We start from the raw sequence: 23438 nt of genomic DNA on the forward strand, positions 1-23438 counted from the left end.
CTAAAGTGCAAGGCGGTGCTCTCAAAAAAGGGACTGTGTAGCGGTGGCAGCAGGCCAGATCTGCTCTGCAGGGGCACCGGCTCGAATCTGCTCGCTTTAATGATTAAAAGTAAAAAAGTTTCGGCTGGGATTTCCCCTTGCCTGCTAGCCCAGCGGGGCTAATGCGCCCACAAAGGCAAGAGCTTGGAGCCCCGTTCTGGCTCTTGTGGCGACGGCCTTGTTCAAACGGAATCGCAGGGCTTGCGGTTTTGCCTTGTTTTTTTTATTCCAGACGCTGCCAATGTGCCCCCCGGGGTTTGCGCGTGACGGCTTGGCGTTACCCCACATGCAATGGGACCAGCACGTCTTCCCCGAGCTGGGAGAGGATGCTCCGCTGGAGGGAGGAAAAAAAGAAAAAAAAGAAAAAAGAAAAAAGCCTAGATTTTTCTTCTGGCTCTCTAAATTCTGATAATAAGAAACTGAGGGGGGAAAAAAGGGAAATTTCCCTTCCTGGAAAGAGGGAAATGAGGCAGCGACCATCGAGATGCTTCCCGCGCCGCCGCTCTCCTCCGGGCCGCCAGGGGGCGCTGTCCGCGGCAGCGCCGCGGACAGCGCCCCCTGGCGGCCCGGAGGAGAGCGGCGGCGGCGGCGCGGGAGAAAATGGCGGCGTCGGCGGGTTCGGGCTCAGGAACGGGGCGGGCAGCGGCGCGGCCTCGGCCCGGAGCCGCCCGGTTTCGGGGCTGTTTGGCCGGGGCGTTGTTGGGTGATTGCCTGGGCGCCGTTTTTGAAGGCAGGAGCGTCGTGAAGCTGCCCGACCTGCTACGTTTCCTCCGAGGCCTGGAACCGCCGCCGGAGGCGGGGGAACCGGCCGGCAGCGCCCGCAGAGGTGGGGGGGGGGGGGAAACCCCGGGAGCGGAACGGGGGTCGGGTCCGGAGCACATCCCCCTTCCCCCGTACCCACCGGCTCGGGCCCCGCTCCCGACACCCTCAGGATCGGGCTTTGGAAGGAGGACGGGGCGGGGGGGGGGAAACACCCTCCCCTGGGACACCCATGGGTGCTCCCCAGGCCTACTCTGGCGTGTGCCCCTGTGCTGTGGGGTTTGGGGGGTGTCCCGTCCCCCCCTTCCCGGGGTGGGGGGTGGCTTTGCTGAAGCAGTGCCCAGCTTCGGGCTCCCCCAGGGCAGGTCTCTGTTTCCTGAGTGCACAGGGCTGGTGTGGAGGGATCTGTGCTCTGCTGTGTGCTGCTCACGTGAAGCCAGGGAACTGGGGTGTCAACAAGGAGTGGATAGATCAAAAATAGATAAGGAGTAGAGCAAGAGAAGCACCAGAATGGTTGTTTGACTCTCTGATTTGTGTTGGGGCTCTGAGCTGTGCAGCAAGCCCTGTGAACCCTTCCAGTAAGATCTTAAAGGCACTCGATTCTCTTGCAGTCTTGTCCAGAAATGCAGCTGTGCTCTCTCTTCTCTGCTTGTCAGCGTACGCTGCAAACTCCTTGAGAAAGAGACTTGTCTCACTTGTCTGTATGTGCCTCTGGATGTCAAACACTTATTAATCTTGAAATGCCTTCCATCTCATTCTTGCTGTGCATCTTTTGCTCTCTGTCATCTAACTATGATGACCGTGGCTAGTGACAAGCTCAGAGTGCTGGGGAACTTCTGGTAATGTTTTAGCTCCAGCTATCCGGGTAATTAGGCCTTGGAGAGTAGGGAAGTGCTGACAGTGGAGGACAGGGGGAGAGTTTGTCCCTTTATGGTCACGTTATGTTTTGACCTTCTGTTTCAGAAACGCTTTCGTACACAGATGACACAGCCATGAGCAGGTCAGTGGTGCAGTCCCTGCTAGCCAAGCGAGAGTTTGATGAAGTTGATATGGCCAAGAGGTAAGGACTGCAGCTGGCTTCAGGGCCCAGGGTGTTGACATTTCCTAGCGAAGGCAAAACTTTGCCAAAATTAAGCAGTCACTGTGAGTTTCTGTGAAAGGGGACAGTGGCTATAGCAAAGTCATTGTTAATTTGGGGAGGAAAAAAAATTAGAAAAGTGATGGCTAATTCCGTAATATATTGTGTGCTTTGCACTGTCCTGGAATGTGCAGCACCATTAGCTTTAGTGTGGGTTCAGAGCCTGCTTTAAAGTGAAGCAGGATGGGACCTGCTGTGTGCAGCCGTGTATGTATGTTCATCTTTGTGGAATATAATGCTTAGAAATTTAAGAAGCATTTCCTTTCATGTTTATTTGTTGCTGTATCTTTCTATTTCCCATGGTTTAGTTAGTGAATATTAGTGAGGTCAGCTTCAGGTTTTTTATGATCTATTTCCCTTTTGAATCCACAGCCCCGGTAGCATTTGGTTCCACTTAAGGGAGAACATTTATTTGTTTAGAAAACTCTTCCGTTGAACTTGAACAAAAGACTTTCTTTGTGGTTGTGACCCATGGAAATGGTTCCAGTTTGCTTCTATTTCAAGGCAAAGCTGAGAGGGAAACAAGTGGGTTGTGAAAGGTGATGTTTATACACCCTTTATTCCCTTCACACCAGTTTTTGGGAGTTGGATTCTCTCCCTACAGAACTGAATCACTTGAACCCCGACTGTCACTGAATTACCCATGTGTTATTAATTCACTTTATCAAGTGGCTTTACACAACCTCTTTACAAACTTCGGTAACAGACCGAATACCCCGTGTATTTTTCTCCCCTGTGTAACCTGCTGCTTCCTTGCCCACGCCAGGTTTGCTGAGGAGTACAAGAAGGAACCCAACAGGGGCTATGGAATGGCTGTTGTCAATGTCTTCAAGAAGCTCCTGAGCCCCAAGTGCAATGATGTGTTTGAACCAGCGAGAGCCCAGTTTAACGGGAAAGGCTCCTACGGCAACGGCGGTGCCATGAGGGTGGCAGGCATCTCACTCGTGTATTCTGACATCCAGGATGTTAAGAAGGTACCGTTCCTGGCTCCTTCGGGCGCTGCAGCCCTGGCAGTCCCTGCTGTCAGGCAGCTCTCGCCGTGATCTCTCACGGGGGTTTGCTCACGATGTGTTTTCATTCGCAGTTTGCCAAGCTGAGTGCTGAGTTAACCCATGCCAACTCCCTGGGCTACAACGGGGCCATCCTGCAGGCCCTGGCCGTGCATCTCGCCCTGCAGGGAGGGCTCAGCAAGGAGACCTTCCTGGAGCAGCTCATTAGCCACATGGAAGATGTAGAGGCGGATGATAAGTCTCTCACTGATGCCCGAGCGTAAGTAGCTGTGAGGAGCACTGCCTGCTGTGTACAGTTTATTCTGGCTCTTCGCGTTCTCTCTCCTTCATTGTGCTCTTTGTTTCCAGGCTGGGATTTGAGGATTTACCATTTTCAAGGCGTCTGAAGAAAATAAAGGACTTTCTGGAGCTCAGCAGTGTTCCCAAAGCAGATGTGTTGTTTGAATTAGGTAAGTACCTGCTGTACTACAAGTATTAGGAAAGAGCTGGGAGCAGGACTAACTCGGCACGCCGGGCCGGTGTGTCCTCCCCCAGATTGCCACTTTGGCCTCTGCGGCCTGTGCTGGCAAGGGTGCCTGCGCTCACCAGTCAGTAAGTTCTTGGAGTCTTGACTCAGCAACACCCTCTCTGTATTGGGAAAAAACTGTCTTGCTAGGAAAAACTTACTGTGAATAACATTTCTTAATATTCTATGATCTCTTAATGGCTATGAGATCTTCAGCTGGGTGGGAGTGGGTAGGTGTGCATTGCCAGACGGTACTGGCGTAGCGGGGAGCTGGTCTCCAGGATGTGAGTAGTACTGGGGAACTGTGGGGAGGTTTCTGAGGTGCAACCTTTTGCACCTTGTCATGACAAAATCAGTGATACCGGTAATTAAAGTAATTGGCAGTAGGAAGTTGCGGTTAGAAGGGAAAAGGTACCTCTGCAGGAAGGAAGATGCAAGTGTTCTGCAGCGCTGAGGGTGACTGGTTTTGTTAACAGGCAATGGCATTGCTGCTTTGCGGTCTGTCCCTACTGCAATTTACTCCTTCTTGCGCTGTATGGAAGCTGACCCAGATATTCCTGATCACTACAACAACCTGCAGAGGACCATCATCTACTGTATCTCTCTGGGTGGAGACACAGACACCATCGCTACCATGGCAGGAGCCATTGCAGGGGCTTATTATGGGGAGGAACAGATCCCCCCAAGTTGGGAGCAGAGCTGTGAGGCTTTTCAAGAGACACAGAAGCTGGCAAATAGCTTGTATGAACTCTACTGCCAGCGGCTCTGAGCTCCAAGAGGAGTGTGTTTTCTGAAGGCGAAGCGGGTGGTCACCTCCGCTTTTCTGGTCAGAAATGGGGTGGTGGGTCCGTGCCATCTGCAGACCCCAGCGAGCCTCCACCCGAGACACGCCTGCTGCTGGGAGCTGCGAGCTGGGAGCACGAGCTGGTTTGGAAGAGGGGACGAACCCTTCGGTTACGGTTCAGCTGGGAGGTGGCTGCATGTGGCGCCTTGGACAGCGGGGGCATCTCCCCTGAAGTGTACAGGAGCATCTGGTTTTTCGTAAGATTTCTGCTTCTTGCTTTGTCCACCGTTATGCCATTTTGTCATTACAGGGTTGTCTGAATCCACTGACTTCCTTGCTCTTTTCCTCTACTCCTGTGTGCCGTGGCCTTCGTTTCGGTTGCTAGTGGCCTGTCCTGCAGTGGCTTTGGTAGGCTCCATGCCTCTCTTAAAACACCAGCTCACACTCAGCTGCCCAGCCGCGGGCTGTAGATGGGAGTCACCAGAGGCTCATCCCCGCAGGGCCTGGAGGGTGACCTGTGTGCTGGCAGGGTTACCACCCGCGTTGTGGGGTGGGGGTGCTGGAGGGTGGAGGTTCACTTCCTTAAAGGCAGAATGAAAAGTGCCAGAGATTGGAGAAGCGGTTTCTTTGCCTTGCAAGTGGCACTGAGAAATGCCCTCGGTACCTGCAGACACAATCCCAGTTGGCTCATGGTTACTGCTGGAGGAGGACACCACCAGTTACGGCTCCTCTGGTGTCCTTTGCCCTGCCACTCACCTGGCACCGTTCTGACCTGTTGCATTTTGCGTTCCCTTATGTAGCTGGCTTTCACTGTGCTGCAGCTACTCCAGCTACTCCTTTGTTCCTAATCTGTGCATCCTGCATGTACGTCCAGAGCACCAAGTGATTTTGCTGTTTAGATCTGTGGGTGGAGATAGCTGTGAAACCTGGTGTTACACAGGGATTGAGTGCCTGGTTCTGCTGCAGTCAGTGACAAAAATGACTTCAGCAGGAAGCAGGAGTTACTTCTCACAGCCTTAAAACTCTGTACTTGGTAAGAATGATCTGAAAATAAAGGGAAAGGTAGGTTAATTGGGGGGAGAATTTATCAGAGTTTAAAAGAACTTGTGCATTTGAAGCTGGTACTGGTGGCCAAGAATATTTTAGCAAAGCTGTGTTGTTCCAGAGTTTCAAGTTTAAAACCTTTGCCCATCGGAGCTGGTCAAAAGGGAGTAACAGCTCGGGTATGGCATGTCTAAAAAGGGTTGAAAGCTTTTTAATAATTGAAAACAAAAAGAGGCCAGCAGTCATCATATGGAAATGTTTATAAACTTGAATGCGACAATGTAATTCTCTATGACTTCTCTGGTATTTCTTGTGACACGGGAAGTGACCGTTCTGCTCAAACGGAGCTCGCTCCCTGTTGGTATTGGCACGTGGTGGTTGTGTGTGTCAGGCTGCCCTGCACATGTGGGAAATCTGGCTGCCATGCGTCGTTCCAGTTTTCCCTGTAGTCTGCTTCCTTCAAGTGCCAGTCTTCTGTGTGATGCTTTAATGGGTTTTCCTTGTATAAAAGAATTCTTGTCCTGAGAACATGTGGAAGTTTGGTCTCTTGTGTATTTATGTATTGTGCTGCAGATCTCAGATGTACAATGTCAGGTTTTTCACGTTACTCTGCCAGAGGTGTGGATGTATTCACGGAATTATTTAAAAGAAGATATTTTCCTTTTAAAGCAGCTTTATAATTTAAATGTTTGGAACTCACAAAGAGCAGAAGAGCTCCTGTTTAAAAAATATAGCTCACTTTAGGCCAGAATTTAAATGTGTACTGAAACGTTTGGCTCTGACTTTCTTGGAGAGAAATAAAATCACTTAGTTATCTTTGTTAATTAGCCACTGCTCCTGTCTTTTGATTTAAGTCATGACGCTTTGCTTCTGTACTAAATGACAAGAGGAGTTGTATGAAAACCTCTGAGCTATTTCTCCCCACCCCATACTTCACTCTAAGGTTCAACCTGAAACTACTTTGTTACGGCTTCTTGAAATCTTTCTGTAGAAAACAGAGCAGAAGTTGCCTGGCGCTGGATAGAGACACCTCGTGTGTAGGCAAGACTTGTGCTTCGTCTGGAGTGAGGTTCAGCGCTGGACATCTGCTGCCAAACCTGCTTTCAGGTGGCCGCTCTGGCCTGGGAGCGGGAAGGGGCGGCTGAAGGTTGTAAGAGCCCAGGAGTGGTTCCAGGTAACAGCAGGGCGAGTCGGGAGCCCCGACCCCCGTGGGTGTTGCAGGAGGGACGCCGGAGAGGCTCTTTCTTTTCCTCTGCGGGCTGTTTGCAGCGAGGAGCGGAAGGACCTGAGGGGCTGGAGCCCGGCGTGCCATCGCCGTGCAGAGACCAGGGGGTGCGCGGGGTGCCCCCGCCACCCGCAGCGGGAAGAGCGCTTGTTCTTCAGGGCTGGCTTGGGGAGGAGTCTGCCCGCCTGGCAGCCAGGAGTCCTTCCCTGGGAGTCCTTCACCTGTAACAAGTGACGTCTCTTCCAGATGAAAGAGATCCGGTGGGAAAACATATTTCCTTCTGGATTTCATCCTTTCTTTAAAAATGAACTTCCGGAGACTGGGAATCTTTTCCTTAATTGCAGGAGACATGTAATACCTTCTTACCTAAGAATATTAATTAGCAAGCAAGTCTGCTGGACTGCTGGGGATGAGCGAGCTGGATTTGAGAAGGAAATGCAGTGCAGGAGGTCTGTGTGGATGGTCTTATGAGCAAGGCTGAGCGAGCCTGTTAATGATCGGACAAAGGCACAGCTGAGCCCACCCTTTATACAATAAGTTTTATTGATGTTTTGTCAATACAATCAAGTACTGTAGTTTTAGTTCTGAAGAGAAGGCCAGTTTCTGATCACAAAAAGAGTGCATTTTAAACCAACTTTTACTATAACAGTGCATGTAATAAGTATTTACAAAACTAAAAACCTCTATATACTAGGTTAGAAATGAAGATACTAGAGGCAAATTTAAAAAAAATAGTAAGAATTTGTATATAAAAATGCACATTGTAATGCAGTTTTCATAATTAAAAATAGACATACTTCATCCAACCCAACCTTTTTTATTATTGTGATTGAAACCAAAATCCCATACGCTCACACACACGACAGAAAATAATCCTTTCTGCTGGCGAATATCACGTACTCAGTACTCCAGAAAAAAAATTCTTCCTGACAGTGTCCGGTTTAGTGAACAGCCTCCCTCATCCTGTGCATCGTTTTTCTCTACCCTAACTCTATGTGCGTGTAATATCTTTGCCTTTCAATTACTGTGTAACAGGTTACATAGCTGCGGAAGGTTGATTATGGGTTATGCTCTGCACACAAAGGGACAGTGAAATTGCAAAACAATATCTACAGCGCTGAAAGAGTTAATGTCTCGGCGTGGTTATAGCATCTTTGTCATTGCTTTTTGCCAGCTAGAACAAGAGGTCTGGAATAAACCGAAGCAGAACGAAAAGAGATGGAGTGTAGGTTAGGGCACAGTATAAATAAGTCGCCTGGAGGAGCGGGCTGCCGGCCCCGCTGCGGGTCGTGGCTGTCGGGGAAGGAGCCGCTGCTGCCGCCAGCTCGAGTTCGCCGCTGCTCTCCTCCCCAGGAAAGATGCTGCAGTAAAGGAGACCCAGGCCCCGTCCTAGCACCCTCCCCTCCCAAGCCTGGGGCTCGAAGAAAACATCTGAGCTTCCACTTGTAACGTTAGGGACTCTTTTTTTTTTTTTTTTTTTTTTGCACGGCTCCTGTTCCTGCTGGGAAAGAACCTGCTACGATCAAAACCCGAACGGCCCCGCCACCCCTGTGCCTTCAGGAGTTAAAAACGTCCCGTGGGATCGGGCACTGGGGCAGCCTTTCGGCTTGAGGTTTCATCTTTACATGAAACTTGCAGCTTCATGTGGAGTAAAATCCCCAGGGTGGGGGACAGGCCAGGCCCAGCGCTGGCCTCCCGACTGTAAATCTCCCTTTTGCGTTTCTTAATTTCAGGGGTAGGTGCGTTTTCAAGAGGAAGCCCTGGATGGCAAGAGGCAGAAACACAGGACAGGCTTATGGAGAAAACCAAACCAAACAGAAATAGAGAAAGAATATTTGTTTAAATATCTTGCACAGTCCATCTGGAGAACAGTCCCATGTCCCATTCTTGCTACATTTCTTGTCTTTGGCCATAGAACAGGCTTTAGGAAAATTTAAGGGTAATAGTTGCTCAGCTGGTGACCAAATTGTTGCTGTTTTCTCAGGGATGTGCCTTTGCAGAGGGACATGCAGTGTAACGCGTGTGGATTAATTTCAGCAGCGGGCTGCTTGCCTGGGATGAGAAGAATCGCTTTACTGTAAGTGCAAGTGGCAAATACTGTTCTACCGTGAGAAAATCTGCAAAGCAACAGGGTTCAGGTGCTCCCTTCAGCAAAGGACAGAGCAGCCGAGTGGTCAGTATCCGTGCTTACCCTTCCCGGAACCTTGTCGCTCATACTCAGGTCGGCAACATTTCAAGCATTAGTGAGACAAAGTGGTAACAACAGACAAATGTGATTTTTTTTTTTTTTTTTTTTTTTTTTTAACCTAAGTCACAGATTGGCACCCGACATGGTGCACTGTTACAGGTACATATTGCACTAGACTTGTCAATAACATTGTTAAGTAGATAATAGCACCGTTGTAAAATGACTGAATGGAAAGTTAGACCGAACACTATTTTTTCTTAATTAAAAGGTCCCCAGAGAAAGGGGGGATACCAATGCAAAAGTTTACACATCCCGAAATAGTGAGACAGTAAAAGCAAGTTGTCCGTAAGTGGCACTTTCAAGAAAGCATAACTAAACCTTCTACCAAACCAGGCCAGAAGCACTGTAAGCCGGGCTTGCAGTGCCATCCTTGCGTTGCCAAGGACCCAGGTGCTCACGAGGCCAAGCAAGTCTCTGGGCTGCGAAGAAGCAGACAGGACAGAACTAGCCCTTGGACTTGCCAGTAGATGAATTAACCCGAGAGAGGATCGTTGTTCACCCCAGGGGTCCCAGCTTCCCTCAACGGCTTTGGAACAGGTCGTCTGTCATCCTCCCACACACAATGCCTGGGTGCGTTTACTCCTAAAGGTGCTGGGGGGGAGGGTTAAAAAGAATATTTACTTCTTACAAGAAGGTGCTTATGCAAAGTGTTCCACTTTTTATGATTATAAATCCAACCACACTGAATCCGGAGAGAATCAGGGAGACTGCCTCCAAGCCCAATCTGAACAACAGGCATCAGTGAGACTGAAACTTGGGCGTCTGATGGTTTGGGAAGGAAATTTCTCAATCCATCCTGGGTCTGTGCTGCTGCACATGTTGGTGTTAAGTGCCTAGGACCCCTGTGCTGGTTAGCAAATACAACATCCATGACAACAGCTGTATTTATTTAACTAGTACTCAGAATGGGAAACAAGGGCACTTGATCACAGACCAGAGGGGTCTGGTCTTCCAGGTGACCCTCTCTGGGTCACAGAGCAGTTTACTGCAGAGCCAGATCCTTGCCATCCCAAGCGCGTTCCTGTGATTGATGTACAGTCACTAGGGTAAAATTTGTTCCAAATACGCTTTGTTGAGGAAGTCACCCCCCTCCCTCCCTTCTCCCTTCCCCAAAAAAGAAAGAAAGAAAGAAAGATGTCTCCTTTCCGATTACCCTCTTGACTCATGGATCGAACAGCGTGAAGCAAGGTCCCACGACAACGGCTTGCGTGTTCTTCCCAGTGATTTTTCTTTTTTGTATTAATTTTAACAAACTTTTTTATCAAAAAAAAAAAGACAGTTTATGGCTAGAGTGGGTGAAAAGGAAACGTGCCCAACAGCCGTTATGTGGGGCAGAGCAGGAACCCGGAGAAGGAGGAGTGGATGTATTCCGTGGAGTACAGCCCGTTGGCCTGGTCCGAGGGCATTTGTACCCAGACTTGGTCGTTCTCCTTGAGTTCAAGCACGGCACTGCCCGAAGCCTGGTCCAGGTAGCCCTTTTTGTACTCGTCGTAGGTGTAGGTGGCTGGCACGTTGTTCTTGTAAAGCGCCACCCAAACGTTAGTCCCTTTGACGTGCACGTGGTAGGCGAAGTAGTAGATGCCGGATACGGGGCAGGTGAATATCCCGGTGACGGGGTTGTAGCCGTTGTGCCCGTTATACAAAGTCCGGTCAAACTTGACCGGCATGCCCGAGGCCGGGAAGGGGGAGGTGAGGATGGCGGTGAAGGCTGGTGCGATCCGGGCGGAGAGCTCTCCTCGGCCGTACTGCGGCTTGCCCGGCTTGCCGTTGCCCAGCACGGCCCCCTCCACGCCGCCGTCGGGCAGGTGCAGCCCCGCGATGCCCGTCTCGTCGAACACCCCCGGCGCTCCCGGCGGGCCGGGCGGCCCCGGCGGCCCCGGCGGCCCGTTCAGCCCCGGCGTTCCCGGCATTCCCGGGGGGCCGATGGGTCCGGCCATACCGGGCTCACCGCTCTTCCCCTCGCCGGGAACCCCGGGGAGCCCAGGCTCCCCTTTCAGCCCCGGTAACCCCTGGGGCCCCATGGGGCCCGCGGGTCCTTGCAAGCCCGGGATGCCGGAGGGGCCCCTCAGCCCCGGCTGCCCCGGGATCCCGCCGTCCCCTTTCGGCCCGGGGCCGCCCGTTAACCCCGGCACCCCGGGGAGGCCGATGAACCCCGGTTCTCCTTTGGGGCCCGTGGGGCCGGGGGGTCCCAGTGAGCCGGGCAGGCCCCTTTCTCCCGGCACCCCCGGCTTCCCCGCGAAGCCGTTTGGGCCCTGGTCGCCACGCATGCCCGGCATTCCCGGGGGCCCGCTCGGCCCCACGTCCCCCTTGGTGCCGGGCAGCCCGTGCTTGCCTGGCAGCCCCATGGACCCCTGGCGGGCCCGGTGGCCCGAATGATGCCGGCCGGTCCCGGCTCACCGGGCTCCCCATCAACGCCGGGTTCCCCCTTGTCACCGATGGCTCCCGGCACCCCGGGCTGCCCGCGGTCTCCTTTCAGGCCCGGCAAGCCCGGCTTCCCGTAGCCCGTCGGGCCCGGCAGACCAGGGAGACCGCGGATCCCGGGCTCTCCCTTCGGTCCCACGGGGCCCTGGATCCCCGGCACCCCCGCCGCACCCGGGACACCGATCCCGTCGATGCCGGGGGGGCCCCGCGGCCCCACGGGGCCAGGCTCCCCGGTGACGCCGGGCCCGCCCGGGGGCCCCATGTCGCCCTTCTCCCCCGGCGCGCCTGGCAGACCGTCGAGGCCGGGTTTTCCGACGCCGACGGGCCCCGGGGGCCCTGCGGGGCCGGGAGGACCCCCGTTCCCCCGGGGCCCCGGTACGCCCGGCTTCCCCACGCCGTTTTCACCCTTCATCCCTCGCTCTCCGCGGGGACCCGGCTCTCCTTTCGGGCCAGGCTCACCCCGAAACCCGGGCAGGCCAGGGCCACCCTGCGGTCCCGGCTTCCCGTTGACTGAGATGCCAGCTGGCCCCGGCAGCCCCGGCGGGCCGGGCAGTCCCCTTGGCCCTTGCTCTCCTCGCATGCCGGGCTCGCCCTTGGCTCCGGGCATCCCTTTCATACCCGCCTTTCCAGGGAGCCCGGGGATGCCGGGTTTCCCGATGCCCGAGAAGCCGGGGGGCCCGGCGGGACCGGGCTGGCCGTGCATTCCCGGTTTCCCCGTGCCCGGCTTTCCTGGGTATCCGGGGGGCCCGGGGGGTCCACGCGGGCCGGGCTTCCCCGGCGGTCCTGGCTCCCCTTTGAGGTCCATCGGCAGCAGCGGCGGCATGTCTGTGGAGAGAGGAGACACGGAGCTTTACCGGGGCTGGCGGCGGAGGGAGGAGCGCGCCTGCTGCGTGATGCCCTCGGGGTGACGAAGCCGGGGGTCTGCGCTTGCAGGAGCGCCCTTCTCTAGAAAGGGTTTTATTCAAACGTGGCCGCAGCGGCTTCCCGGGCCACCCCATCGGCAGGACTGTTTTTAGGCAAGACCTTGGCCGGAGCCCAGGGTGCTAATCCAAGCCTTACTCCATCCATCCCTCCACAGAGGGTGTCAACAAGACCAGCAGTCGCCGTCGGCTCTGGCAGTGGTGTTTTGCGATGACCTGCTGGGGGGTTTTTTTTAGGAGCTGGATTCAAGCCTCCAGCGGCCTCGAAAGCACCGTGGGATTCAGTCGCTCCTGCCTGGGCTCAGCTGAGGGGATGGCGACAGAGCGAGCCAAGACTGGGGATAATCCCTCCACCCCACCCCTCGAGCCCAGGGCCTTGGGAGACCTTTAATCCTTTTGGATTAAGAAGAAAACTCTTGGACGTGTACTTGAGAGACCGAAGAGGTGATTCGTGTATGGGTTAAGACATGCCCGCAGTGCTTGCTGGCTCAGCTCCCGAGTCCAGCAAGGCAGAGAAAAGCTCACCAAAAAGAAAAAAAAGCACTGAGGACAGAAGAAAAGCCAATAGCTGCAAGGGAAACGCAACCTCAGTTACATCCAAATGAGTCAGCCCAGCTGGGAATAGGCCGTAACCACTTGACATTTAAAGAATTTATAGAGGTCTTTTGCAAACGGATATAAGAAAGAAACTAATGGGCTGAGAGACTACAAAGCTGAGGAGAGCCAGATTACATGCCCACCGCAGCTCAGTACTTAAAGCACAGACGTGAGCATAAATAACTCCTTGAGGCTGGCCCAGGCAGGGTGTCGCTTCCCACGTGACACCGGGAAGTGAGTGAGAAACAATAAATCTGACAAACTCTTTTTTTGGGAAGCTTAAAATTAAGGAAATACTTGGCAGTCGCACGTACGGGGGACTATGCTGAGAAGTATGAAGGGCAGAGGAAAGGGCCTTGACATCTTGGGCAAATTTTAAGTAAATCTGCCCAGGGCAGATCATTCTAGTTGGGAAAAGATCTGTACGGGCAGGTTGCCGGGATGGGAATGGCTCCTGTCTGGGATGGGAGCAGACCGCGAGGCTGTGTGCCCTGGCAGGGGGTCCCCGGGCTCTGCCAGCCCGGCCCCAGCCGGGGCGTTCGGTGAGCTGAGCCGCGCCTCGGCAGCACGGACACCCATAGCGCCGGGAGCCGCCAGCACCGAGATTTCCTCCGTCCACGGGAAAAGATTAGGGGAGATTTGAGACACGTGAAAAGAATAACTGCGGCAGCAGCAGGCACCGTTCCCGGGAGCATCAGAGGTGGCTTTACCTTTCCTAAGCACAGCAATTAGCTCTGGCTAGTCCCAAGCCTGAGGCCTGCTTGTTTTTCTTTTGGTAATGGAAACATTTGCAGAGTTTATCTGTATATCAAAGCCTGGCCCACTATCCTAGGCTGTAACAGAGGTCACTTGGCTGTCTTGATGAAGGAAATACTTGTCTGTCATGACATTGCCACTGGATTTCTGCAAACCTCCTGCTCCTCACCCCAGAAAATGGTGTGGGAAAGAAGGCAAGGGAGATGTGAAGTCTTGCACTAAAGCAGATTTCTGGGGTTTGATTTCTGGAAAAAATTGTCTCCAGAAAATTATTTCAATGTGTTTTCTCCCCTGTCCCCGCCCCCCCCTTTTTTTTTTTTTCTTTTGCTTCTTGCAATGATTTGAAAAGAATTAGTTTTCTAGGTCATTTTGCATGGAATCAGAACAAGGATCTACAGCTGAGCCCACGAAGGAGGGAAAAAGCACACACACTCTCACACAAGGCAGCGAAGAGAAACGCCAGGCGAGAGCTGCCAACTTGCAGGCGGCCAAAAAAGCAGACGGGAAAACCAAACCGGGGACGTTAGTGGAGAGAAACTGGGACATTGCAGCCCCAGTGGTATCCAATTTCAAAAGAGCATGTCTTACCACAGGCGCATGTCTCGGAGCTCTGCATTTCACAGCAGCAGCATGGGGTTATGTGTTCCCCTCGAAGCATGAACAAAGCTGCCATGAATGCTAATGCAAAGAGCCAGCTGGGGCAGCGGGAAGGGGAAGGAGCAGACGCAGCCCCTGCGAGCTCTCGCCTGGGCACGCGGAGTTTTTTCACCTCCTGAGGAGCACGGATCCTGCAGCCCCTCTGGAGCTGCGTCCGTCCCGGTAAGGACCCCCGCGTGCCCGGAGGAGGGACCCGGCAGCGCGGACGGGCTGGCAGGGGAATGAATCCAGCCGGATGGGAAGCGGTTCCCAGCCACGAGCAGGCAGCAGCGGGGCTGGCCAGCGCGGCCGGATGACACCGCGGGAAGGAGCGCTTGGCTGCTCCGTGGCAGAGCCCGGCCGAGCTCGTTCCAGCGCTGCTGCCAAGCCCTGTCTCGTGAGAGTGAGGGTCACGGGGACGCTGCTTGGGACCAGCGTTACCGCGGCTCGCGTCCCGTCTTCCACAGGCAGCGGGTGCCCGGAGCCGCGCGGGGAGGCTCAGCGCAGGAGCCAGCCGCAGCCCTGCCCGATGGAGCTGCCGTGCAAAGGGGGTGGCACTGAGGTGGGAGCAGACTGCAGAAAGAAACAGGAGAAGTGGCAAAGTTTCTCCGTTAGCGGGAGCTGAGGGGCCCGGAGGCCTCTTGGCCACATGCAGCGAGCGGCGGCCCCGCAGGGATCGCAGCACTGAGAATCTTTAAAAGCAGCAGCAGCACCTGCGGGGGTCACCTGCTCTGGGGACACTGGGCAGAACCTGCCTGTTCCCACCTCCCAGGCAGCGCTGGCGAGGGCAGAGGATGGACCCTGGCTCCGCGCTGAGCTTGCCCAAACCTGGGGAGGTGAAGAGCGTGCCTTTTCCTCTGCAGCTGAGGCTGCTGCCCCGGGGTGAGCCCTCTGCAGTGTCGCTGGAGGGGAAATCCCCCACTTCGCCCAGCATAAACCCCCCACCCCACGCATCGCTGGTGCCTGCCCTGAGCGGGGGTACCGCTGGCTTGGCTCCCCACCTGCATGGGGAAACGCTGGGCTCCCTGAGCCCCAGGCCAGCGCCCAGCAGTGGTTCTACCTGGCTACCAGCTGCACGGACATGGTGTTATCTGAGCCAAAATAAAACCCAGCTGTGCAAATGTCTGCTCAGACGCTGTTAGCATTTTAGCATTTAGCAGCATCTCCTGCCCGGAGCTGCCTCCGTGCTCCTAGAGAGTCTATTTTGGGGTCAGAAAAGGTGTTTGGCACCCTGAGGAAACCAGCCAGGCTGGGGCAGGCCCGGGGGGGGCTCTGCACTAGCTCCCCACCAGCTCGGGGGTTACCCCCAGGGGCACGGCACGGCCCTGCGCCGTCGCGGCGAGTCAGCTGAGCTCCCCGAGCAGGGCAGAAGGCCAGCGGGGATTTTCCTTGCCAAATTAGAGGTTGAGCGGAGATGGGAGCTCGGTGGGATCCACGAGGCACCGGCTTCCCCAGCTGCCTCCATGCAGCCCCGCAGCCGGCGGCTCAGGCCGCAGCCACCCCCCCGCCTCATCCCCCCTGCCTGTCCCCTCTTTCCCGGGGGTTTTAGGACAGTGATGTCCTGGGAGCTCCTGTGCTCTGCCCTGCCTCAGCATCTCCTCAAACCCATGCCCAGCCTAACCTGGCAAAGCTCTCACCCAAACCACACCTTGCGAAGAGCCCGGCACACTCACTCCTCTCTCCGCCATGGTTAGCAAGCAGCGCAGCTCAGAGGCAGCACAAGCTCATAGGAAGAAGGGGAAAGAAGAAGGAAAAACAGCAGGGAGATATTTGAATCCAGTCCCACCAGCAGCTGAAATGTTCCTGCACTACGCTGGAAGGTTTTGTCTCTGGCTGGGGTTCAGGGAGCAGCTTTACAACAGCTGGGAAGGGGGCAGGGAGGCGGGGGGGGGGGGGGGGGGGCTCGTAGCATGCTTCGGCTCCAGGTTTTGCTGTGTGTTTTCTGACATATGTGCTGAGCTGAACTCCTGATAAGCCATTCAGCCCAGCAGTAAATCAGGCACCGGCAGCCAAGCCTTCTCCAGTTTCTCCTCCCCGAGCCAAGACTTCGGCTCCCCGGAGGGTCCGGGTCTGTGTGACCCCACGGGGAGGGCTCCGGCGGCTCTTCCCGAGCCCCAGCACCGCCCCGGCCCTGGCGCTGCCAGCAGTGGCTGGCTCTGGGAAGAGCGTTGGGCACCGCTGTGTTTGCTGTCAAGGGATGGGCTCAGACCTTCCCCTCCATCCCCCTCTTGACTTGAAGATGCTGCTGCTGCTGCTGCTGCTGCTGCCTGGGGCACAGCACGAGCACCTGGGGTAGCTGCTGGGGGCTCGCTTGGCAGAGGGACGCCCTGATGAGCCAAGAAGTACTGAAGAAACTCATAGTCACACTCAACACTTGCTGTTTGTAAAAACCCTCAGGTTTCTGAGCAGTTCCCCGGGGGGTGTGTGCAATTAACACATGCTTAATGAGTCCCTGGTGCGTGACCCTCCTGTGCCTTCTGACCCCCAGCACCTGTGGCCCCTGGGCTGGGTATAAAAGGAGCCCAGGGCAGGCAGAGGGGATGGGGGACTGGTGCATAGGCAGGGCAGCCTGGGGCAGGTGGTTATTAAAATCTGGGGCTGGGCTGGATGGGTGCAGGAGGCTCAGCTGTGCAGCGCAATGACCCCTCCATGCAGCACATGTCGCTCGGTGCAGAGTGATTTAACGTGTGGAGTTTCTAGTCACTGCTCTCCAAGGGAGGAAATGTCTCTCTCTTGCTCTTCCCTCACTAGGCTGGGTCTCAGCTCCGGGCTTGGGTCTCTTTCCTTTCCCAGCTGGTGCAAAACACAGATGGGGAAAACAGAATAGGTGGAGGAGTGGGAAAAGCCTCGCAGGGATGGCTCAGGTCGAGCAGGCAGCGAGAAGGAGAGATGGCGAGTGCCAGGGCTGCTGTGTCCTCCGAGCTGCCGGTGAACGTGCGGGAGGACGGGAGCAAGAGGCTCGTGGGTCCCTGTTGTGCACCAGCTCCCAGGCTGAGGGGCCCAAGGGAGCCCACCCAGCCCGAGCAAAGGGCTCTACTTCTCTGCGGAGCCTTTCTCTGTGCCGGTCCTCGTCCCGCGCTGGGTTAAGGAGACCTAAAGAGCCCCTCCGTGCTTGGCTGAAGCTGCTTTGGAGATCGGCGCCCCGGGCTGTGCCAGGCTGCTCCCTGGGGACACCGACCCCGAGGGTGGGGGGAGGACGGGTGTCTGATGGCTGCGGGATGCTCCGGCCCCTTCCCACCATTCCAGCCGACGTCCCGGGCAGCCGCGGGCTCGTGTCCTCCCACCCCCCCACCCCCCCCGAGCGCGTCCCTTACCCAGGTACTGCCCTTTGCCTTCGCGGAAGGGGGGGCCCAGGGGTCCCTTCACCATGGGCTGCATGTACTTCACTTGGGCGTAGCCTGCCGCGCCGCCTCCCGCCGCCGAGCGAAGGCCGAGCAGCACCAGCAGCACCAGCAGCGGCACGGCGTCCGGCACCATCCTGCTCCCCACTGCTCCTGCGGACGAAGCGACAGTGAGAGCGGGCACCCACCACCCCCCGCCTGCACCCTCCGTCCCGCGGGGCCAGCCGGGACGCCCAGCGGGAGCGGGAATCCTTTGAATTGGCGTTTTTCTGCACCACAGCTGCCCTCAACGCGTTACCCTTCCCGACACGCGCCGGCTGGGAGATGCGCAATAAATACACGGTTTATGAGCAGTAACTAACCACGGGCACCCAGCAGAGCCTTTCGGAGGCTGCCCTCGTACCTGTTCGTCTGGTGTTATGCCCGTGTCAGGCTTCCTTTATATATATTTTAACCTGTATAAGAAGAGGGGGGGGAAAAAGGCAGAATGCACTTTGCGGGCAGCAACAGGGGCTCGCTCAGAGGGCGAGGGATGGGGGCCCTGGGCTGGGAAAGCCCAGGGGAGGGCTGCGGCACTTGGGAGCTGCAGCCTCTGCCTTAAGTGCCTGTTTATTTAAATTAAATACCCTCTATAAATACCCCTTTCCCCTAGCAACTTTTTCAGTGCCAGCTCCACGCGCGGGCCTGCAAGCGGATTGATTTGCGAAGAACATTTATTTTCAGAAGCTTAAATAACACGTGATGCCGAAGAGCTTTGCTGGTTTTCCTCCTCCTCGCAATAATTGACCCGCGGTGGTTATTAATGAGAATTAAGCTCCCTGCCTCTCCCGCCGGGGAGCAGGGGCAGGGCTGCTGCACACCGGGATTTGATCGGAATTTCCTGAATCGCCTGAAAAGCAGCAGTGAAAAAAAAAAAGAAGTTGCAGCCTGGAGAAGGAACACCCCCCCCCTCCCCCCAAAGCCCCCAAATTAAAACAAAATTAAAGCAAATTCAGTAAAGGGAGGGAGGAGCACTGGCATGGGATTGTTCCGGATGCTACAAGTGCTTGGGAGGGTGTCAGAGGACCCCAGGGACGAGGCAGCCTTGGCCGCTGCTCCCCTGCCCAGCAAACGCCCCCGGAGCCAGGTCCCCCCTGTGCCCTGCGCCGGGCTCGGGGGGGCCGGGGCTGGCTGGGGGGGTGTGGGGGGGTGCTGGGGTGCTCTGCCCATCCCACCGGAGCCAGCGGTACCGCGGCTGCGCCGTACCCACCGCAGCACCCGGGGGGGAGGCCACGGCCAGGGACACGCGTGACAGCCACCGTCAGCCTCCTTGGCGGCACGGAGAGGGCCTTGCCGGCGTTATTGTTTTTCTGTCTTCAGGGTCGAGAAGAGGAACGCTTATTTTTATGAAGCATTATTTTACAAGGATTTGTTTAAGGGGAAAAAGAATCCCATTTTAAGGGATTGCAGCTGTAAAAATACAGTTTCTGCTAAATAAAAGAGGAGAACAAACCCCTGAATCAGCTATTTATTTGTTTTCCTTACCTGGTATGACCTCTGTGCCGCCACCTCTATCTCCCTCCCTCCCCAGCTCTCTCTTCTCCCACCTGGGCCTTATTCACCCCTGCTCCTCTCCTCGACTGGGGTGATCTCAGGGATGCTGCTCATTGCTCCAACGAGCCCCCGCCACGGGAGCAGCACCCTGGGGTGGCTCAGCCCCTCGCTGCCGGGCGCTGCGGAATGTCCGCGAATGTCCCCCCCCCCGTCCTTCTGCGAGACCTCAGCCCTTGGAGAGACACGGGACTGGGGGGAAACCGGAGCCAACGGGAAGAGAGAGGGAGGACAAGGTGATCCGTCTGCTTTGGCTCCCGCCGCGATTTCGCTGCGCGCCAGATGTGAAATCGAGTCCCCCTGCTTCCGCGCCGAGGTGGCCGTCTGTAACCCGGCGTCTCCAGACACGAGCTTAGCTCCTGCGTGTTCTCCCCGGCTCCGGTCGGGTCATTCCACCTGCCCCCACTCTCCGAAGGAGCCAGCGGGGACAACGGGGGGGCAGTCCGGCCTGAGACCCCCAGGCGTGTGTCTCCATCCCTCAAGGAAAAGGGGTCTCTGGTGCTTTGCCGTCCCCCACCGCGGTGCCCGGCACCGGGGCAGGAGGCCTCACGTTACCCGGGCTCTCCAGGCGGTGATTTAATAAGAATAAAATGGAAACATCTGGAGTCTCATATGATGGATAAAGTGTGCACGACGTGTCTGTGAAGAGGCTCTTTCATGCCTGAAATCTCCTGCGTTTTGAAATGACAGTTAATCACGACGAGCGGCCGCGCGACGTTCTCATCTCCCAGGGCAGGTTGCAAACGTCGGCTGGTTCACGGCGCGGACGGGGCCGCTCCGCTGCGGCCAGCAGAAATCCCACGAGGAGCCACTTTTTTCCTGCCTGGAGCAGGGGAGATGCTGTGGGGGCTCCCGAGCGCAGCCCCTCCTGGCACGGCTTCAGAGCTCGCCGCCGCCGCGCTAACGGTGCAAGTGTCTGCTCCCCTGGCAGTCGGTGAGCAGACGTGTTAAAAACCCCTGGCACGCAATGAAAGCGCCGGGAGAAGGAAAAAAAATCTCACACTTAAAGCATGAAAAAAGAGACAAGAAATGTCACCTTGTTCTCACAGGAGCGCGGGGGCTCGGGCAGTCGGAGCAACCGGCAGCACTGTCGCTCCAGAAAGAGTCTGTGGCTTGTGCTGGTCGGCCCGGCGAGCTCCCAGTGAGCTCCCAGCACGCAGCTCCCGGCTGTTCCCAGCAAAAGGGGGCTGCTGCCACCCCACGCCGTCCCCCTCTCCCCACAGCACCCATGTCACCGCTCCTGGGCACAGCCCTGCCCGCGGCGCGGGCGACTTCCCTGCGAATAAAACGGCCGGGCGCTTCCCCCCGCACACAACCGGGGGCTTGCTCGCCCAGCTGCAGCTGATTTACGGCCCCTGTTATTTAAATATTAATTATGGGCCTGGCAGGCAGGCACCGCGCCTGCTCCCTTCAAGGCTAATTATTTTTTAAGTCAATATACGTGATCCACGGGGGTTCTGCGATTGCGGTTGAAGGTCAGTAAAAAGGAGAACTTGTTTAAACCCGGCAGTAAAAGCGCGATCAGCGCGGGGCACGGCGTGCTGCTCGCTGGCCCTCGCCCCGGCTCCGTCCCCACAGCAGCCCCGGGGCCGCGCCAGCCCCCCACGGAGGTTTGCTGGGGTGCGGGGATGAGCCAGGACGGGGCCTTTGGTGCGCTCACTGGCGTGGCCCCGGTCCTGTCTCCATCACCGGGAGCGTGGGGCGCGGGCCCCACCGCCGCAAACGGCGGCAGAAGCTCACGCCAGGCCGTGGGTCACCCAGCTCCGGTGGACGCTGCAAAGGGAAAGCGCCGAGAAAGCAGCCGGCGCGTGTGGGTGGGCTGGAGCAGCGTGGGCTTGGACGCCGCCGTGTCCCATCGAGCCGCTCCATCCTCCGGTCATTTACAATAAAAAATAAAGCAGGGAGGTTTTCCAAGCCCAACACGGGGCTGGACTGACTCCAGCGGGAGGTAGGTGATTCGGTTTGCGCTACACATGCTTTAAAAATAATAATAAAGCGAGTCAAATACGAAAAGCGAGCTATTGAAACGGAGAGCGAGCACGTTGTTTCCGTAGGCCGGGCTGCGAAAGCCAAAGGCATCAGGCAGCAGCTCGGCTGAGCAGCGCTGGAACGCGCCGGGAGAGTCTTGGCACGAGCCGGGCCTTAAATGCCTGTACCTGATCCGATCCAAAAGCTGCTGTACGCGCCGCGCGGACCCGGAGCCTCGCCCACCCGTCAGCACAGGGAACAAGAAAACATTTTCCTTGACGAAAGAAAAACACCCCACCCCATCCGCAGGCAACCTCCTGCCACCCCGGCAGCGCCCGCGCCTGGCCCCTGCACAGAGCCGGCTGGATGGCTCGGCACGGCACGGCACGGCACGGCATGGCATGGCATGGCACGGCATGGCACAGCACAGCACGGCATGGCACGGCATGGCACGGCAGGGCACGGCACGGCACGGCACGGCACGGCACAGCATGGCATGGCATGGCACGGCATGGCACGGCAGGGCATGGCACGGCATGGCATGGCACGGCAGGGCACGGCATGGCACGGCAGGGCACGGCAGGGCACGGCACGGCATGGCACGGCACGGCACGGCATGGCACAGCATGGCATGGCACGGCATGGCACGGCAGGGCACGGCACGGCATGACACGGCATGGCACGGCATGACACAGCACGGCATGGCACGGCACGGCATGGCACGGCATGACACGGCACGGCATGGCACAGCACGGCATGGCACGGCATGACACGGCACGGCATGGCACGGCACGGCATGGCACGGCACGGCATGGCACAGCATGACACGGCATGGCATGGCACGGCATGGCACGGCACGGCACGGCATGACACGGCATGGCACGGCATGGCACGGCACGGCATGGCATGGCACGGCATGACACGGCACGGCATGGCACGGCATGACACGGCATGGCATGGCACGGCATGGCACGGCACGGCACGGCATGGCACGGCACGGCACAGCATGGCACGGCATGGCATGGCATGGCACGGCACGGCATGGCACAGCACATGGCCCCTCAGCCCAGCTTGCTGCGGGTGGTGGCCGTGTCCATCCACATTGCTCCAGTCCAGGCAGGGGCTGCATCCAAATTAACTCTGAGGCTGGGGGGGGACTCCGTGCTAATTAACTCCGTGCTAATTAACTGGGGCTATGCCCCAGCCGCTCTGGGTAGCCACAGGCCAGCTGGCACGTGTGAGGCTCGGGGCAGCCGGGGTGCAGGCGAGGAGCTGGCGGGGGGGGGGCTGCAGTGGTGGGGCTGGGTGGCAGGGGGGACGCCGGGCCCTGCTGGCTCTGCCCGGGGAGCAGCTGGTTTGTGGGGGACCCGCCCCGGGTGCTGCTTCCCCTGTGCCGGTTCCACCGCGCCGGCCGGGCCGGGCCCCCCAGCGGGGTCAGAGCCGTGGCCATGGGGGGCTGGGCACTGCACGTTGCCCACGGCACACACTGCCCACGGCACACGCTGCCCGTGGCACATGCTGCCCGTGACACACACTGCCCATGGCACACGCTGCCCGTGGCACACGCTGCCCGTGGCACACACTGCTTGTGGCACACGCTGCCCACAGCACATGCTGCCCACGGCACACGCTGCCCATCGCACACACTGCCCGTGGCACATGCTGCCCACCACACACACTGCCCATGGCACACACTGCCCGTGGCACATGCTGCCCACGGCACACGCTGCCCACGGCACACGCTGCCCGTCGCACACACTGCCCGTGGCACACGCTGCCCGTGGCACACACTGCCCGTGGCACATGCTGCCCGTCGCACACGCTGCCCGTGGCACACGCTGCCTGTGGCACACGCTGCCCGTGGCACACACTGCTTGTGGCACACGCTGCCCACAGCACATGCTGCCCACGGCACACGCTGCCCGTCGCACACACTGCCCGTGGCACATGCTGCCCACGGCACACGCTGCCCATGGCACACGCTGCCCACCACACACACTGCCCGTGGCACACACTGCCTGTGGCACACACTGCCCGTGGCACACGCTGCCCACGGCACACGCTGCCCACGGCACACACTGCCCGTCGCACACGCTGCCCACCACACACACTGCCCACGGCACACGCTGCCCACGGCACACGCTGCCCACCACACACGCTGCCCAGAGCCGAGGAGCCCGTGGCCCGGCAGTGGTGCCGACAGCAGGGTCGGTGCCACCGCCTGACCCCGCAGCCGCCGGCTCAGGGCGCAGCTCAGGCGGATTAAAGCCCCTCGGCGCGTGTGTGCTGGGGGTGCAGCAAGGCCCGAGCCCGCTGCAGGGCTCAATCCCTCCCCTCCAGCTGCCAAAACTCCCCGGCGGAGCGCGGCAGAGCCCCGGCCGAGCGCCCAGCCGCGGCCAGAGCCGAGGGCACGCGTGGGCGCGAAGCCATCCCTGGGGCAGGCACCGCGGCGTTCCC

The 23438-nt window shown here is 57.6% G+C and overlaps 2 protein-coding genes across 2 annotated transcripts in view; one reads left to right on the forward strand and one right to left on the reverse strand.

Annotated features, from left to right (window-relative positions):
* The first annotated feature begins 627 nt into the window (after positions 1-627).
* Positions 628-6106, forward strand: ADPRS (ADP-ribosylserine hydrolase). Its single transcript, XM_042793934.1, has 6 exons — positions 628-865; positions 1762-1858; positions 2703-2910; positions 3021-3205; positions 3295-3395; positions 3928-6106. The coding sequence occupies exons 1-6, from the start codon at positions 640-642 to the stop codon at positions 4218-4220; spliced, it is 1110 nt and encodes a 369-aa protein (XP_042649868.1). The 5' UTR covers positions 628-639; the 3' UTR covers positions 4221-6106.
* Positions 6107-7029: 923 nt separating this feature from the next.
* Positions 7030-23438, reverse strand: part of COL8A2 (collagen type VIII alpha 2 chain) — a 37831-nt gene continuing 21422 nt past the window's right edge. Inside the window, 3 exon segments of the mRNA XM_042793932.1 lie at positions 7030-11106; positions 11109-11998; positions 17397-17576. Of these exon segments, the coding sequence (XP_042649866.1) occupies positions 10075-11106; positions 11109-11998; positions 17397-17576 (2102 nt within the window). The 3' untranslated portion in view covers positions 7030-10074.

The sequence above is a fragment of the Tyto alba genome, unplaced genomic scaffold, assembly GCF_018691265.1.
Source record: "Tyto alba isolate M040663 unplaced genomic scaffold, T.alba_DEE_v4.0 Super-Scaffold_20, whole genome shotgun sequence".
NCBI classification, from domain to species: Eukaryota; Metazoa; Chordata; class Aves; order Strigiformes; family Tytonidae; genus Tyto; species Tyto alba.